This window comes from Ictalurus punctatus, chromosome 22 (genome assembly GCF_001660625.3).
Source record: "Ictalurus punctatus breed USDA103 chromosome 22, Coco_2.0, whole genome shotgun sequence".
Lineage (NCBI taxonomy): Eukaryota > Metazoa > Chordata > Actinopteri > Siluriformes > Ictaluridae > Ictalurus > Ictalurus punctatus.
The window spans coordinates 12971210-12989918 of record NC_030437.2 but is presented as its reverse complement, the minus strand read 5'-3'; the positions used below and the strand labels follow the sequence as shown (position 1 = coordinate 12989918).

General features: G+C 38.2%; 1 protein-coding gene across 2 annotated transcripts in view; it reads right to left on the bottom strand.

The window, feature by feature from the left end:
• The window catches only part of fras1 (Fraser extracellular matrix complex subunit 1), a 139243-nt gene that overhangs the window by 90171 nt on the left and 30363 nt on the right, over positions 1-18709 (bottom strand). For both annotated transcript variants that reach the window (XM_053674449.1, XM_053674450.1), the window contains exons 3-9: positions 9504-9611; positions 8802-8894; positions 8160-8319; positions 4723-4856; positions 3279-3362; positions 2413-2514; positions 1429-1620 (exon numbers count right to left, since the gene is read on the bottom strand). In XM_053674449.1, the coding sequence (XP_053530424.1) occupies positions 1429-1620; positions 2413-2514; positions 3279-3362; positions 4723-4856; positions 8160-8319; positions 8802-8894; positions 9504-9611 (873 nt within the window). The remainder of the gene's footprint in view (positions 1-1428; positions 1621-2412; positions 2515-3278; positions 3363-4722; positions 4857-8159; positions 8320-8801; positions 8895-9503; positions 9612-18709) is intronic.

The following is an 18709-nucleotide window of genomic DNA, read 5'->3' as shown; positions in this document are numbered from 1 at the left end:
TTATATATGCTGTATAGTTATATGTGTCTATTTCTTGCTGTGTGTAGTTCTTATCATGTCAGGTTCTTGTGTCTAATTCTATTCAGTTCTAGTTCTTTTTGTGTCTAGTTTTTGTGTCCAGTTCTTATCAAGTCTAGTTCTGGTCAGGTCTAATTCCAGCTGACTGTAGTTCTCGTTGTGTCTAGTTCTATCAGAGTCTAGTTCTGGTTGCGTCTAGTTCTTGTTGCGTCTAGTTCTTGTTGTGTTTAGTTCTTGTTGCGTCTAGTTCTTGTTGTGTTTAGTTCTTGTTGTGTCTAGTTCTAGCAGTGTCCAGTTCTAGCAGTGTCTATTCATAGCAGTCCCTAGTTCTTGTTGCGTCTAGTGCTTGGTGTGTCTAGTCCTGGTCGCGTCTAGTTCTGGTTGCGTCTAGTTCCGGTTGCGTCTAGTTCCGGTTGCGTCTAGTTTCGGTTGCGTCTAGTTCTTGTTGCGTCTAGTTCCTGCTGCGTCTAGTTCCGGTTGCGTCTAGTTCCGGTTGCGTCTAGTTCCTGTTGCGTCTAGTTCCGGTTACGCCTAGTTCTTGGTGTGTCTAGTTCTTGTTTTGCTTGGTCTTGTCTTGCCTTATCTAATTTTCAGCTTAACTCAGTTTTCTAGAAGTCAACGTCTCTATTGCATATCACTGTTCATGTAGAGGACTAATTACTTCTTAATTTGTCTGATTAAATTTAAAAAAACAAAATCTATTCTTCATATATTGCCTTTCCTCTAGTTTTGTTTTTTAATTGCTTCAACTTCCCTTGTGGTGTGTTTCACAGATATTTGTTCTTATTATGTTACCTTGTAAATAAATCACACTCACACAATCGTCCACACAGGTCTTGGTCTGATCACACACACTTCTCATTTACACTACACTTCACTGCTGTATTGCAGAGTGCCCCGATGCAAGAATGCTCATATCTGCTATATAAATCACTATATAAATGTGGAGTTGGATCCTGTAGTTCCTCAAGTCCTTGGACCCCCACCAGAAATGGCAAAAGGCACAGCAGGCACTGACCCTGTATCCTAATGGAAGGTCTGACCTCATTCCCCGTTTCTGATGTGGTCATACGTCAGTGGCCATTCCATAATAATAAAAGTGCACGCTAAAGCATGTACGAATCCTTAAAGGTCACACTTCAAAATGTTCAACACTTCTGAAAACCACATATATATTTCTTTTTTTGTCAAAATAATGTTTCTCCAAAATAACTTCTACACTAATTCTAAATCCCTTTAAGTAGAGCTGCATTATACTGTATAGCGCCTGCATTCAGATATTCTTGCCTAACATGTTTAAAATAGCTGTTGGCTAAATTTAAGTTAGCCTGCTAAGTACATGCAATCATGATGTTATACTGATGGCATGCATTCAGCTAAAATATAGAAAAAGCATGGTGGTTCTCCTACCCCTGGGCACTCCAGCATGGCACACTCGACACGTTGGCATAACACCTGGCCACGCTGACACGCGCAGAACTCGCAGCCTGTACCGTTCCACATGTCACCATGGTAACGGGTTGTACCCTCATATAGGCAGCTGCCTTTGGTAGAGACGCACTCCTCACAACATTGTCCAGGCCGCCTCACCTTCATCTCACCCTGACAGCACACACAATACAGATCATATGTGAAGTCTCAGTTAGTAGAGGCTCATTGTAACATATAAATAACTACATTTTGTGTATAAATAATAATAAAAAAAAATAATAATAAAAAAAAAAAATATATATATATATATATATATATATCAGTATAAACATTTGCATCGTTGTTTCTGAATATGCTCCCTAGCATTTTGATCAACAGCTTTCATATCTTCTGATCTACCATCTGGGAAGGGTGAAGGCTAATGCCTGCTTCCTTCAAGACACCAAAAGCCAGCCACATTCTTTCAAACTGCTTCTCATGCTGTGTACACACTTAGAGATAAGCTCTATCTGCCCTCTTCCTCATACATGAGCTCACAGACGTCCACGATTGGCTAGTCTATTAGACGTTGATTAGACAAAGAAAGAGTACGCCATCCCTCCCACCATAAAAAGCACGGCCAATTTTGCTCCCTTGTGGCATCATCGGGATTCAAACTTGTGATCTCCTTTAGATAGAGTGAACTCTTTTCTGTTGCACCACTCTGGAGCCATAAAAAGGAATTCAGCACAAGAAATGATTTTAGGAAAATGGCAAACACAACTATAAATCTAATAATGATTCCAGCCTCTCACTACCACACACAATTAAATATGGTATCGCATATACCTCTATTACAATTCGAACAGAAATATATACGTTACAGCTGCGTGTTATTGTACTCCGAGGCAAAATCAAGCCGCTGACTGCACTGGAGATTTATTATTGTGTATGAAATATTTGGTGTAATGGCTTGTAAATAACCTTGTCACACTGGAGAGGGCCGCATTTTTCTGTGTGACACCGTGATTGCCCGCGGTGACATACGCAGGTAGTACAACTGCTTTTCTGCCACTGTTGACCATCCTGGGGAGAGAAGACATGGGTTCAGGTTTGAAGGGGCTTGAAGCTAACAGTAATTTAAAACACAGTCCTCCTCGCTTAGCAGAATTCAACTGTTCCTAATCAGCCACCTATTGCTTAAATTTTACGATTCAGAAAGTGGCACTTTTCAGATTATTGTCCGAATACCAAATATACTAAATGTCCATGGTCTGGTCAATATCAAGCGTTGGAACCTAATGCTCATTCACAGTAATGTGTTATATCCAACATGACAGACTCACAACACTTTAAATAGCTAAAGGTGTTCAGGGGTGATTAAGGAAAAGGCAAATCGTGCAGAAAATAGTCCTCAGGGATAGAGAATTCATTAACTTGAGAAATTAACAAACTTTCCATACTGTGCTTGTTCATCAGTCGTGTCTAATTTTCTTCAGTAGATCATGACTGACCTGACACATCACGGCTCAATGGCCACGCTCTTTAATTGGTCCTTCCCACAGATGTTTTATATTGTTTACCAATGACAATGTGTACATTATAGAAACCTGATGAGTCACATCAGAAACTTAGAAGTGGAAAATGGGGAAAGAGAAAACAGCATGAAAAAACAGGGAGAGAATGAAAGGAGAGTGTTCTCGATGAGAACCCTCTGCACCTAATGTGCTGCATTAATGCCTCATTTTCTTTCAAGCTGTCTCCATCTTGAAAGAATATTGACCAATGTGCCTCCCTCCACGGCTCTGATCTGCTCTCAAGACCTGTAATATTATTATTTATCTGTGTACCTTGTACTCTTTTCCAGCAGCTATGCATGGGTTTGAGATGCACTGAGGGCAGCATTGTCCTGGCTGGATCACCAGGTTGTCGTTCTGCAAAAGACAAAAACAAACATGATTCATATGGGGTTTATAATTGCATTTTAAATTTTTTTTTGCATGACATAGCATATACAGTGATGCGAAAATTTTGTGACTTGATATATTGATATAAAACTTCATCTGTTTCTAACCAGGGCCAAAAATTACATAATTAGATAACACAGTTCCAACAGTCCAATTTATAATAAATAATGAATAAATTAAAATATAATGTGGAATTTGGCAACTCGTAACAACATCGCATTCATTCATTAATGTTTGAGTGTATGATTCTGCACCCCAGCGCTTGATAGAATTAGGTCTGGACTGGTCTGAAACTGTAATTTTTCAGCCATTCATATTTATTTTCGTTGCTGTGTTTGTAATTATTGCATGACCCAGTTTTGGCCATGCCTCAGCTGTCAAAGAGATTATCTTCATAAATGTTTCCAGAATGCATTGATATAAAGAGGTGTTCATTTTCAACTTGATGACTGCAAGGCACCTACAGTAGGTTCTGCAAAACACCATCCCTTCACCACCATAGTTTGTATGGGGGCATTTTTGATGATGTACCATGTTTCATTTCTAGAAAATGATCACCAGTTATGTCCAGACTTGCTCGGTCTTTTCTGAATAGAGTCATTTAACATTTTTAGGTTTGAACTGAATTCAGCAAATCTCCACATTTGGCTCTTGGGTTCTTTGTGGTTTCTCATATCAAAGTTCTGACCTTGGGGTGAATGTACTGGGACGCCACTCTTTGGAAGATTGACAACAGTCTTAAAAGTGATCCATTTCCCAATAATCTTTCTCAGTGTAGAATGATGATTTATTATTATTATTATTTTTAAATGGCCTTGATAAGCAACAACAATTGTTTCTCTGGGATAATTGCTGATGTCTTTTCTCATTGGCATGATGTTAACACAAACCTGAATGTTTCAGATCACCCAACCGCCAAAAGTTCTGCTTTTAAAGATGTCGCCACACCACATAATATATAATTAGTATAAATGGTTAAGTATGTAACTAGTCAAGAGCATTTAATGAGCAGCTCCTGCTTGCAAATTATTTTGTGAATTGCTATGGTAGAAGCAAGGGTAAGCTTATTTACGAATACTGCCTGACTTTTTTGGTACTTACTCATTTTATGCAATGTTTATGCAGATATTTTATGTTAGATGTACTTACTTTTAGGACCTGGTTGGGACAGAGTAGTATTCTTTTACGTCTTGTTATATAAAATTTACTCGGTTTTTCTCATCACTGTATATAAAAATTAGAACTACTGCCAGTGTGTTTATGCAACTGAAATACATCCCAATTAGGACAGTAAGTTGAATGAAGCTGTTTGACTCTCTGTACTCACTGGCTTGCATGTAATGGGTTGGCACTCTGCGACAGAGCACTGCACTTGTCCATTTCTACATTCACACCTCGTACAGGGACTTGGACGCCATTCCTCTCCATCCCTGTGCTCTTCTCCCTCCCAGGAGCATGAAGCTGTGAAAAAGGCACTCACTAGTGTTTATATACATGTGTAACTATACATGTGAAAGTGAGTACTTCCTTTGTCTGTTTTTTTTTTTTTTTTTTGTTCCATTTCCATTTAATACATTCTAGTTTTGAGAGCCTGGAGTTTGGTAAGGACACAGTAATGTTGCTCTAGAGATTACAGCAAGAGATAAGACAGTTCTAGCTGTGTGAAGAGAAAACATGTACATCAAGAAAACTTCAAAACAGATGCTCAACTATGAGGGAGCTGGATCTAAGGCTCTGAGCTACAGCATATGAATTATATAAATAAAAAAATCGCCCCCACAGATGTATAGTACGGTTGCAATATAAAAAAAAAACCCCAAGTTTGCTCTTGTTCCTGTGTAAGAGCAAAAGTGTGATCAAAAGTTTGATAAACACGGTGTGCAAAGATGGAGATGGAGTATTTATGGACTACACACATAGTAACCTTAATTATTGATTATAGCTCTGTAAATGTAGCTCTCAGTAAATCCAGTTTTTTCAGGTCTCTCTAGAGACCTTGAGGTTTGGATGTCTCTGTAATATCTAATTAACAAGTCTGAGGGTGGTCAGGAGGTGAAGTAACCTACTTTCTAATTAACATGAGATAGCTGGAGATAGTTAGCATTATGGAATCATAGTAATGAGTAGCTTTCATCTATTGTAATCTGTTAGCATTTTTTTAGATTAGGACTTAAGCTCACAGTGCCTTGAAATGTCCACATTCCAGAAACTTTCGGAAAGTGGATAACAGGGACGTTTCTGCACTCGTCTGTTTCTGAGGAAGTGATAAATGCCCTGCATGAGTGCAGGGGTTCAACTGGGATTTAGAAAGTGGGGGAAAGTGGCGTCGTGTTTTAAGAGTATGGTTCAATTTATACATTATATGTTGAGCTCTACATTTGATTGATTGTATAAATGTGAATAATAAATGTGCTTGGAAGTTTCAAATATATGTTTCTCTATCCAAGAGACAACTTAAATAGCTACAGCCTACAAATCCCTGTCAAACAAATGCCAATTTCCATGATTCCCAGCAAGAGATCATGTAACATGCCTCTCAAAAAGGTCTCACTATAGCATTACACATTACACAGCCTTTTGATCATGGCTTGGTTTTCTCTCACCGTTTTAACCACTGCTAAGCCACTGATCGCTGACCTCTAGCTTGTTCATCGTTTTTGACTATTGCTTAGCCCTTTTGGTTTGTTTGACCTGGTTGTTCTGAACAAAAAGCAAAACCTGCAGTTGTATCAGTCCATCTGCTTTCATGACACAATTAACTGGTTGTTAATCACAACTAACCAAGTTGTCCGTCAATGTCAGCATCAAACATCTTCATAATAATTTCAGTTAAAGATAAATTATACAGGAAATCTTTTAAGCTAATAAGGTGAGATTATTTTGCTTTTAATGCATAAGTACAACCCCAATTCCAAAAAAAAGTTGGGATGCTGTATAAAACATGAATAAAAACAGAATGATTTGCATTTCCACAAATTGTAGGTGCAGTTTTTCATAGATTGGTGAACTTCTGCCCATCTTTACTTCTGAGAGACTCTGCCTCTCTAAAATACTCTTTTATACCCAGTCATGTTACTGACCAGTTGCCAATTAAAACCCAGCTGTTTCTTTTTAGTAACACTTACTTTTCCAGCCTTTTGTTGCCCCGTCCCAACTTTTTTGAGACGTGTTGCAAATCATTGCATTCTGCTTTTATTTACATTTTACACAGTGTCCCAACTTTTTGGAATTGGGGTTGTGTGTGTGTGTGTATATATATATATATATATATATATATATATATATATATATATATATATATATATATATATACACACACACACACACACACACATATACAGCGATTAATTGTCTTCACTGAATGAAAATGTTTTACAAGAGTTACATGAATGCTTTTTCAATAAAGTTGTATTAAACTGCATTCCATAGTATTAAACTGTATTATGATGGTTGAGGCATCTATAACTAATATGCAGTTCTGTGCAAAAATCTTAGGCACGTGCAAAGAAACGCTTTACAGCAAAGATGCCTTAAAAATATTGAAATTAAATAGTTCTCCATTTAAGAAAATACTATATAGATCAGTAAACAGTAATACATGAAACAAAGGCAATATTTGGTGTGATGACCCTTCAATAAGTCGTCTCATGTACAATTAGTGCAGTTTTATAAGGAAATGAGCTGTAAGTTTTATTGAGCATCTTGCAGAACCAGCCACGGTTCTTCTGGAGACTTTGACTGTCGCACTTGCTTCTTACTTTTGCAGCAAAACCCAGCAGCCTTCAATGTGTTTTTTTGTCTGAAAAGTGTCTCTTACCACTTAATATGCTAGTTTATTTAATGACGTACAACATTTTTTCTATAACATTTAATTTTTTTGCTGGAAAAATAATGTTTGGGAATCTAAAATGTTTTTAGACTGACTCAATAAAGTAGAAGTCATAAAATAAATAATCTTTTGTACTAAAAAAAATAGGGTGCCTAAAACTTTTCACTACATACAGTACTGTATGGAGCGAATACTATGAAAAACCAGGAAAGCCTTAAAAGGTACTTATGATTTGGCAGGATGTGAGATCATGGAATATTAGAATATGTGGAGTCTGGGGTGTTACCTAGAACTGGTTTTCAAAGTGGGGGCCAAGGCCCCTTGGGGGTTGCCAGGGGGCGCCCGGGGGGCCTCAACAATTTGGTATGCCCATCCCTCCCACTAGTATGTTTTCTCTTTCTCACTCTCAGACAACCACACAATCAATTCCTAATGTAATGTAAGGTAAAGATGTAAGATGTAATTATTAATAAAAAAAGGGGGGGATATATTCAGAAGTCTGTATTTTTAATGTGTTTTAAAGACATCTTGCAAAAGGGGGGCATCTGTCAAATGTTAATGCCATTTGGGCGGCCTTGCCCTGGAAAAGTTTGGGAACCCCTGACCTAGAATCTGCATTGAGCACACCATGTAAGTGCAATTTTGTTGAACTGTTTAAAACAATTTTTTACAAAGATTGTAATATAATTTCTTTTAATTTATTTTCAAATTATAGAACTTCAAATATAGAGCTCAACTCTACATAGACAAAAGGTGCTGGGCTCCTTTCTCACCAGATCAGGCCCAATTTTACACTTGAATGAGTGACAAAACCTCTTTAATCATATATTACTGATACTTAAATGCCTCTACTACACAAAAGCTTCATGGGAAACAGTTTAGCATTAGTCATTTCACTGTCATTTTGAAAGGTTTCAGTAATTCTGCCCTCCTACCTCCATTTCTGGCACATTTAGGGCAGCACTCTCCGACTGGGACGTAAGGAGTCTGTCCTCTCCCGCAGCTAAGGGGAGGACAGGCAGGAGGGACACAGGTCACTTTCCCAGAAGCACATGTACACACTGAGCACTTGGACTCGCTCCACTGGCTATCATGCTGGACAAGAAGACAGCGAGAAAGAGAGAGAGGTTATGAGGTTGTGGGAGAGTTGGTGTTTGCTTTTGCTACATGATGGAATTGTCAGTAACTTTGGCTAGTAATAGCTCCAAGTCTTCACATGCATCAATTCTTCACTTTTCTAAAGTGTTCTATGCTGTTTGAGAGTTTGTAAGAACATGGGGCAAGTTAATGAGCTACAGAATTATGCCCCTGTGCCAATACAGCCAGCTTCCCTAAGTAAACGCCACTCGAGCTGGAAGCGACACTGTCAGAATGTTAAACAGAACAGCAAGCAGCTTGTCAAAGGAGGACCAGCAAGAGGCTAGTTCTGTCAGGCAAGAGTGGGACATGAACAAGAAAGCAATTGTGCATTGACTGACCACTTAGCACTCTACAAGAAGTGGCAGGATCTACCAAGAGTCTAGACTGGGAGCCTTTGGCTTCTTTTACTGGGCCCCATCCACAGCAGTGTCACTTACCCCATACACTGCTCCCTGATGCTGGCAAGAGCCGGCTGACTGTGGCAAACACTCCGGGCAGCATCTGTTTGCAGGGATTCTCAAACGCTCACCCTGGGAACACATCCAGACAGCCATGTTAGCACAATATCATTAGCACCAGTAAAGGCGCTGACTTCCAGATATGACACATTGATGGATATGTGGAAGAACGCAGATTGAATGATAAGCTATCAGCTTTCAGGAAGGTTAAAAAAAGGACAGTGAGAGATAATTACGGGTTTTTAATACAGGTCTGTGCTTCGCTGAGCACAATGAGTTGTGTTTTATTGACAGTTTTAATGAAGGGCATTGAAACAGTTGCCAGGAGCATTGACTGTTGACTTTGCTAAGTTTTACTCGATCGCACGGTGCAGCAAAGAACAAAAATGGAATATAAATCTGTCTCTCACTTAATCAAAAGTAATAGAGGAATGTAATGAGCTTGAAGCACGGTTCTTTAAAAGACACTTATACATTCACCAGTCTGGCTAATGGGGCCATTCATTTATACATCTTACAGTCTCCTCCACCCACCCACCCACCCACCCATCCATCCACCCATCTGTCCATCTATCCATCAACTTACTCACTTCGCTCCATCAATCAATCAATCGACTCATCCTTACATCCGTTACACACTTCATTTTTTATAATTGAGTCATGCAATAATATCAGCCTTACCCTTTGAAAGTCACACTGAGGATTTTGGCACTGGGCAGCTTTGCACATCACAACCTCGCTGTGGCAGGTGCAGTCTTGACAAGCGTCTGGTTTCCATGATGTATTGTTCTGTAATGAGTCAAAAACGAGAAAATAATAAACAGACGCCTTCAGGTATGGCTCCATACGCATCCAAACATGCTGCTGTTGCATGAAATTGCAGTTCATGGAGCCATGTACCACCAACTGCCAACCGCCAATCTCTTAAAATTATTTATACAACAGCGGCCAATGTTTCTATGATTAACATAAAAGGGACACAGTATTGTTTACTCAAGAACAACATTATTAGAAATAATTGAAATAAATGATTAGAAATAAGATATAAGACATTAGATACAAAATATTAAATAGATTTGGTGTTTCAGAGTTGGCAAATATAAAAAATAAAGGCCTTATTAGGCAGCTTATTAACTGTTATACACATATATAGGTGATCTATAACCTGTTAAATTGGATTTTCTAACTTGTTCCACAACATCATCTGTAACAATAAATGGTAAAAAGTATGATGTGTTGTTCTTTAATTAACACCAATATTATAAATGTGGGATAATTCCTGGGGTATAAAAGGAATAAAACATTTCCGGACAACTTTGGTGTGGTAATACCAAGACCCCAGGAGTTGATTATTTTCCTAAAACAGCATGCCTCCATCATGTTTGATTCCTTTGTGAAATCCCTGGCTTATTATTAAGGTATTCACCCTAAAGTATATTCTTTAACAACCATAATGAATTACCCAGTATCTACAGTGAAACCATGTAAAAGTACACGGAAATGCTTTGTAGTTACAAGAGTGAGGAATGAAAGTCTAGAGCTATAGACCATCCTGGGACTACGAGGGGTTAAATATACATATATATATTTTATATATATATATATATATATATATATATATATATATATAAACATGATGTCGTAGTTGATGGTGGAGGAAATGGTCCGTTTTGACACTTTGACACTCACATTGCTCTAAAGATGATGCGGAACTTCATCCCAGTGGGAGGTCTGACAGATTTATCATTTCATTACATTGTATCTGTACCACTGCCGGTGTAGACATCAGAAAGGCAAAAGATGTCCAATGGCAAAATTTTGCTTGAAAAAGGGCCATTAAATGTGCATGTCTGAATAGTTATTGCGGGAAAGTTTAGAGAACAATAAGGACAAAGTACTGACTGCAACCAAATTAGCAGGGCGATTAAAAAAATAAAAACAGGCAAGGGGGTGATGCAAATTTTGTGTTGTTACTGCATTTATTTTCTGTGCAAGTGGTACCAAACTAATAAAACTCAATTTACTGTAGTCAACTTTCAGAGTGACAGCAATTCAATGATTCATACACACCAGGTTATGAGACATTAATCTTAAAAACAAGGCGCCAGAGACTCCAAATCAGAGACAGTAAATCAAGTCTATTTACAGTTTATATTTATATGCCAATTAAAATATATGTGAAATCGTCTGCAGAATCTTACTGAGTGTAAATCCTTCCTGCTTCAGATTTGCATGACATATCCATGACAGCCAACCTGGGAAGGCATTTTAACATTTAGCTCTACTTTGATGAACATTCTTGTTTCAACAGAACACGAACACTTGTGGACATGTGTTTTAGCGCAGTTTGAAGGCAGAACACTGAAAGACAGGTAATACCAAGAGCTCTGTCCAGAACAAATTGAGTCTCATGGTTTAAATTGGGCTGTTTGGGACACAGTCATGAAGCTCAGTTGAAAGAGAGACACCATCTGTGCCACACGACCCAAACAGAACACAAGAATGCATTTCCTTAGGGAATTCTGCACTGCTAATAAAGCTCAAAACGGCATTTGGTAAAGTGGTAGCAAGTGGCTGGCACTTAAGGGACTACTGACAGACATTCGTTTGCTTTTCATCACAAGTATATAAGATTAGAAAAAAAGAAAAACGTGTGGCTTCACATTCATGTTGTCTGATAACATCCTCCAGACCAGAGGCGTAGCTATTGGAGGTGATTTCAGGTTTGATTTGGGTGGCTGTGACTCAGGTGGTAGAGCGGGTTGTCCACTAATCGTAGGGTTGGTGGTTTGATCCCCGGCCCACATGACTCCACATACCGAAGTGTCCTTGGGCAAGACACTGAACCCCAAGTTGCTCCTGATGGCAAGCTCTGTTACCATAGGTGTACGAGTGTGTGTGTGAATGAGAACCAGCGTAAAGTGCTATATAAGTGCAGACAATTTACCATTTGATCCCCCTGACATATTTCATGGCATGTTCCTAATATTTATTAATGGCTGGTTAACTTAACACAAATACAGCTGATTATATGTGCCAAATAATTGCTTTGTGCAGTAACTGACCTATAATTATATACATAAATGGTCAAAGAAGTAATTGCGATGATATTAAACGTCAAATGAACACATTCCTTGGTTTGTTTAATAACATTTTCTTGAAAGTTACTAGCTAGCTAGCTACAATCTGAGCTTACTGATATCAATGTGACATCCTGTTAAGTACTGGAGGTAGATCTAGTTTGTCATCATTTTCCCCTATCACTAGCATCTTATTTCATTTCCTTTTGAGTAGCACAGTCATAAAGGTGTTACATCTTCATCAAACTCTGGAATGAATTCTTGGCAACACGTTGCTCCAGAATCCTAAATTTGAATAAAATAAATGGTACCATCGTTCCTTAAACCTTTGTCATTTCCCAGGCTTTTATATGAACTGCAATAAGTGAGGGCAACGCTGCACCAGCGTACAGCTTCCGTCTCCATCATATCCATTGCCTCGGACAACTGGCACGCTTGTTTCCTGACACTGATTTTATGTTGCTTGGCAGCTTACATGAATGAGAAGTCTGCATAGGGAATAAATATTTAATGGCTTGTTTCCGTTATGACAGAGGTGCACACAGCTACCTGTCATGCTGTTCTTTGCGTGTGCAACACACAATGTAACTAAAAGCTAATGGAGTTGTGTGAGTCATATCAGACAATAAAATGTGTATGTATACAGTCAGGTCTGTAAGTATTTGGACAGAGGCACAATTTTTGTCATTTTGCCTCTGTACACCATCACAATGGACTTGAAACGAAGCAATCGAGATGTGGCTGAAATTTGAGATTATGAAATGTGAAATGAAAGCTTCGATTCAAGGGGTTTAACAAAAATATTGCATTAACCATTTAGTTACGGAGTTCCTCCATTTTCACAGGCTCAAATGTAATTGGACAAACTAACATGATCATAAATATTAAGAATATTTTTAATACTTTGATGCAAATCCTCTGCATTCAATGTGTGAAATATGAATCCATGGACATCATGAAATGCTGAGTATGCTCCCTTGCGATGCTTTGCCAGGCCTTTACTGCAGCTGTCTTCATCTGCTGCTTGTTTGTGGGTCTTTCTGCCTTCCCTACTGCCTTCAGTAAGTGAAAAGCCTGCTGAATTGGGTTGAGGTCATCAGACATTTAAGAACATTCAGTTTCTTTGTCCAATTACTTTTGAGACTGTGAAAATGGAAGGTCTGTGTAAAAATAAAATGGCTGTAATTCCTAAATGGTTAATGCAGTATTTTTGTTAAACCTCTTGAATTAAAGTTGAAACACTACACTTCAATCATTTCTTGATTGGTGGATTTCAAATCCACCGTGGAGGTGTACAGAGGCCAACCCACAAAAACTGAGTCACTGTCCAAATACTTATGGACCTAACTCTGTGTGTATGTGTGTTTGGGTGGGGGGATGGGGGTCTTTTTGTGACATTATGATATAGAATTATTATAACACCAACCAAAAACCGAATAAGCTGTTATTTCGAGTTCAAAGATCATAAGGTAAATGCAATTCTTATTTAGCATGTTCCCATATTAAATTCCAATGAAATTTTAAACCTCATAACGGTTTAAATTTAAAAAATGAAGCTTAGCCCTTCAGCATTACCACACAACATACTTGTTTACACAAGTTTCTTGCGAACATCTTAAATAAATGAAGCGTCAATTACAAATCAAAGGTTTCATATACCATACATAGTCTACCCAACTATTCCATAAACCAAAAAAAAAGTTTCCTATTACATCCGGTATTTATGCTGAGTCAGTGTATTTATCCTTTATTTCAGACATAGCTTTCACACATTTAAGAGGAGCTAAAATCAAAAATACAAGGCGCTAAACATAACCGTTCAAGCTGCTGGTCTACATTTAGTTGACCTCTTCGACTTTACTGTGGCGCCAGAGCTCGAGTGACAAAATTAGACTTACTGTCAGGAAGTAAAAAAAACACTCTTGCATTTGTCACTAGCATGCCAGGTACTTTTCAGATCACAGCAGATGTTTTAGTGAAAAGCTGTCACCACACTCCCTATAACTGTATAAATTAAGGGTGTTTCACCAGGATTCTGTTTCAAAATGAGTTACAAATGGATTCCACTAGGATCAAATTACTCTTTGGCAAGCTACTGATAAGGTAATTAAAGGTAATTAATGCCCTTTTTCTGCCAGCTGCTAGCCTCTATAAGTCTAGATAGGAAAACATTATTTCCCCAATCACCAATCCTCTTATCAACCTGCTACATAACAGCAGTGCAACTACGTGATTAGCTAGGAAGATGAAAAGAAAAAGAAAAGCTGACAAGAAAATCTTCAATGTCATTATGCTAATTAGTATAGACTTTGAACGAGGCCTTGCTTGAGGTATTGTTTAACCCTTTAAAATCCCAGGACAAGTCAGCAGGTCCAAACTTTCCTTACACTACAAAGCACCTTTCCTCTTAGTTGTACTGTAGTAATTTGATCATTTATAGTAGATAAGGTAAAACATGCGTTTATGAATAAATGAATAATAAGCTGGAGATTTAAGGGGTTAGCGATCCACAGAATTTACAGCCACTACTAGGGACGATTTGAATCTTTTTCCATATTAGTACATTAGAATACATCACCGGCGAAACTTCACTTTACTTAATTGTATGTACTGCACGGGATAAATATTGAATCTTTGCTTTGTCTGCTTTCTGTCTAACTGACATGTTTAGGATAAGAGAGGAAAGCCATGGGCATAGGCTGCTTTGTAATATATATTCAGACCATGTTCCAGTTTGGCTGCAGGGAGCACCTTTGATAAATCAATTTCAAGAGAAAAATGATATCTTGCTTGGGACATTATGGTGAAAATCCAAATCTGGATCATTACCATTGCAGCTTATTTCGCAGTCTTTATTAATTGCTATCTGTATAATTTATAATCTGCTTTAGAGCGAAAATTCTATAGATATCTATTGTTCTGTTCTGTGTATTTATTGTTCTGTTCTGTGTATTTATTTTCCTGCACTTGTCTCACACTGTTGTGTAGTGCACTTTATGTAGTCTTGGGTACTGATCTGTATTGCACCATGGTCCTGGAGAAAATACATTTCGTTCTGATGTATAGAGGAATGGAAATAAAAGCCACTTGACTTGACTCGACTTCCGATTAATAATATTAAACTTCAGTGTAACAGTATTCAGTTTGAACAGTGTTCAACGTATTTTGATTTTCAGCACAAGATGAATAAATATATACACATGAGGGCAAGCAGGTCCCGAATGACTCACTCTCGCCTCGCAACTGAGTTTGAAACACAAAAACGCAGAAAAACACACAAACACCTCCCACCATGACTTAGTCACTAGCTGGTAATCATGAGTTCTCCAGCTCAACAACTTCACAACTGGGTACAAGTTCCATAACAGGGATAAAACTCATAAGCTCCGTCTCATTCACTAGCTTCCCACAAAATTAGAGAACTAATAAATGCCATCCATTCTGATTCCCCCAACTCTGACCCGACTCCCAATCACAGCGCAGACTGTGAATTACTATTAAGGGAACTGCAGATCAAATAACACCAGATTAGGAAGACGTATTCCAAAAACCAAACCACCCATATAGCTGAGGCATCTGCAAACTGCAATAACAGCAAGATCGATTCTGATGCACCTTAACGTCTTAAAAGTCTCAAAGGATGCTTGACCAAAATGTCTATCACCTGACCTGAACTGAGCATGACTTTCATTTACTCAAGGCAAAACTAAGACGATAAGCTCCTAAAGCCAGGAGGAAGTAAAAATGGCTGGATTATAGACCTAGCAGACCTTGAACAGGAAACAGATTGTCTGATGAGTCTGGGTCTGATGTCTATGTAGTCATCAACTAAAAGGACATGCAACAAAATGCTACAGCAAGTCAATTTCTGTGACCAGTCTGATTAATTAATTATGATCATTTTTAAATGTACAGAAATTGTATATAAATAATTGTATATAAAGAATACTCCAAAAACAAATTAGAGAAATGCTCCAAAGAATGCTCCAAAAATTAATGAAATGTTAATGTGGGAAAAAACATTAATGAATAGAAAAGCTGATGCATGAGATGTGATCACTAAGAGCATAAGCAGGGGTTAAAATGGAGGCAGACTGGTTGTGAGATTAATCATAATCAGATTTTCAACTGATAGATCAAAACCAGAAACAGAAAATGACTAGGAAAAGGTAAACCCAAAACCACGAAACTAGTGACAAAGAACTGTGGTCAATAATTACTTTATAAATACATGAGACACTGAAACACAGAAGCCATAAATACCCAAACTACACAAGAGAAACAAGCAACAGGTCAAAACAATCAGGGAAAGAGCCAATCAATATACAACATGAGTTAAGAAGGACAGGAAGCTGTGACCATACACAGCAAGTCCAGGGCAAACGAGGACAGCTGGAGATGACAGAATCAGGGCAGACATGACATCAGCGTGTCAGACCCCTTTTATCTGCCGACATGCATAGCCTTTAGCCCACAACAAACGAGAAGAAAAATTTTCATCATCATAGCCTTAACACTTCTTCCTAAATGTGTCAATATAGTAGTACATGACCTAAATATATGCATTTGCGCCACCATGTTTTTATCACAGCATGTGGTTGAGATAGTTATTGCGTACAAATCTGGAGATTAACACCTTCAAATATATGAAGTGCTTGCACTTTAATTGGTCTCTCCACAATATGTACATCTTCTCAATGGAAGCCTAGCATGATTATATGCTAATTTCTTGCAAAGAAAGTGGTTATTATAGGAATCTTCAGACACTGATGGACATTACATATAAATAAATAAATAAATAAATAAATAAATAAATAAATAAATAAAAGGGGCTAAACTGTAGCATTTCCTGTCACTGGAGTGGTACCTTCAACCTTTGAATCTCAGTATGTATCTTTTACTTACTAAAGCTTTACAACCTTAAATCTTTTTTAAAAGGTATACTATTTGTACAAATCCAGATGAAAGACACCATCAGCCTTAACATTACAAGCACCTGGGGCTACACATCTCTACATGCAGCGAGCCTCGATGCATTGTGACTTCTCACACCTTTCTATCATAGCCAACAATTTGTGCTACAGTAGCTCTTCTGTACTGTATCTCACAAGACTTGCCATTTTGGCTGACCCAGTCGTCTATGCATCACAATTTGGACCTTTCCAAAGTCGCTCAGATCCTTACGCTTGCCCATTTTTCCTGCTTCCAACACATAAACTTCGAGAACCGACTGTTCACTTTCTGCCTAATATATCCCGCCCCTTGACAGGTGCCACTGTAACGAGATTTTCAATGTTATTCACGTCAACCTGTCAGTGCTTTTAATGTTATTTCTGATTGGTGTACATATTACAACATACAAAAGATAAAGGCACCCCAGAGACAAAGAAAGGAACAGAACAGTGTACCTTTCCTAAAGGTTTGCTGAAATCTTGATTGATTGACTGATTAATACAATCTTTTTGGGAAGGAAATGTTCTAACCTACTAGCTCTGGATAGAATTTATGTTCACAGGTTGCTGGGGTGTTTGTAATCTATAATTTCACCTACTTACATGGAGTCTTCAGACCCTTGTTGCAGTATGTTGCATCCTCCTCACTACACAGGCTGTGAATGACTGGTGCCTGATGATGTAATAGTTCAGAAATGGTGAAAAGGACTGCTAGCTTCATCTGAGATTCCCTCAAAACTTTTAAGAAAACCTGAGAGAGATTGAAAGAGCTTGAGCTCTTCAGAAAAGACCTCAAGATTTGGTACTTAAACACTATTAATGGTCTCCCCCTGAGTGCGTTTGCATGTACGCGTTACTGTCGGAGTACACTCTTAGAAAAAAAAAGCTTAACCTTAAGACTATATTCACAAGGAATTTTTAGCACCTGTCAGAATGGGCATTTGGTGAAATGTAAGTATTTTGTGCTAACCTCATGGTGAGCTGCTTTTATATTCTACTGTTGATGTGACTGATCACCCCACTCTATTTAACACTGGTTTACTGTGACATGTAAAATCATTTATAGTTTATTTTTGTAGCTGGCGTGTGTATAACTCCTGAGTATGAGCTCTTACTCCAACCCTCGTCTTTTGTTACAACTCTCTTGTTTCTAGTCAGGTGGTAGAGACTGAGCTTGGCAGCACTTGCATTACTTTAACAGCGCTATGCTTGGATTGTATTCTGCCTCATTGCAAGTCACTGTGGATAAAATATCGGCCAAATAACTAAATGCAAATGTAAACGCAATCTGTTTTCTTGCTGAGAAGGAAACACAGAATCTCTGCAAGGGCCTAGCAGACTAATTGACCAGAAATTAAGACTAATGTTTCTGGCCTGAACCACAATTCCACAGAGGCATTTTTCTTCCCACCCAATCAATTGACGTGGAACAATTGAAATGGATGCAGCCAAAAATTCACATTGGCACGATTTTAATACATTTCTGATCATACTTTTGTAATGCATTCCAAAAAATGATGGTAAGATGAGCTCACAGCAACATTTTTCAGCACCGTATTTCTGTCTTGAACTTGGCATTAACTCTGGAAATTCCCTTGTAAATGCCTTGGAAGACCACCAGACCACTGAACTAACTATAGGCTAACTGTCAAATATAGAGGTAGGCATTAATATCATGCCTTTAAATGACAGACATTGCTGCACCCCAACACAGCCATCTACAGTCACTTAGATTCCAAACTGTGTTGGTCAACTCAATGGAAACACAGGAAGCAAGATGGAGAATCAGAACAAAAAGTATTTCTTCTATAGAGTATGGACTATAGCTTACCCAACACATACAGTCTATTCAACT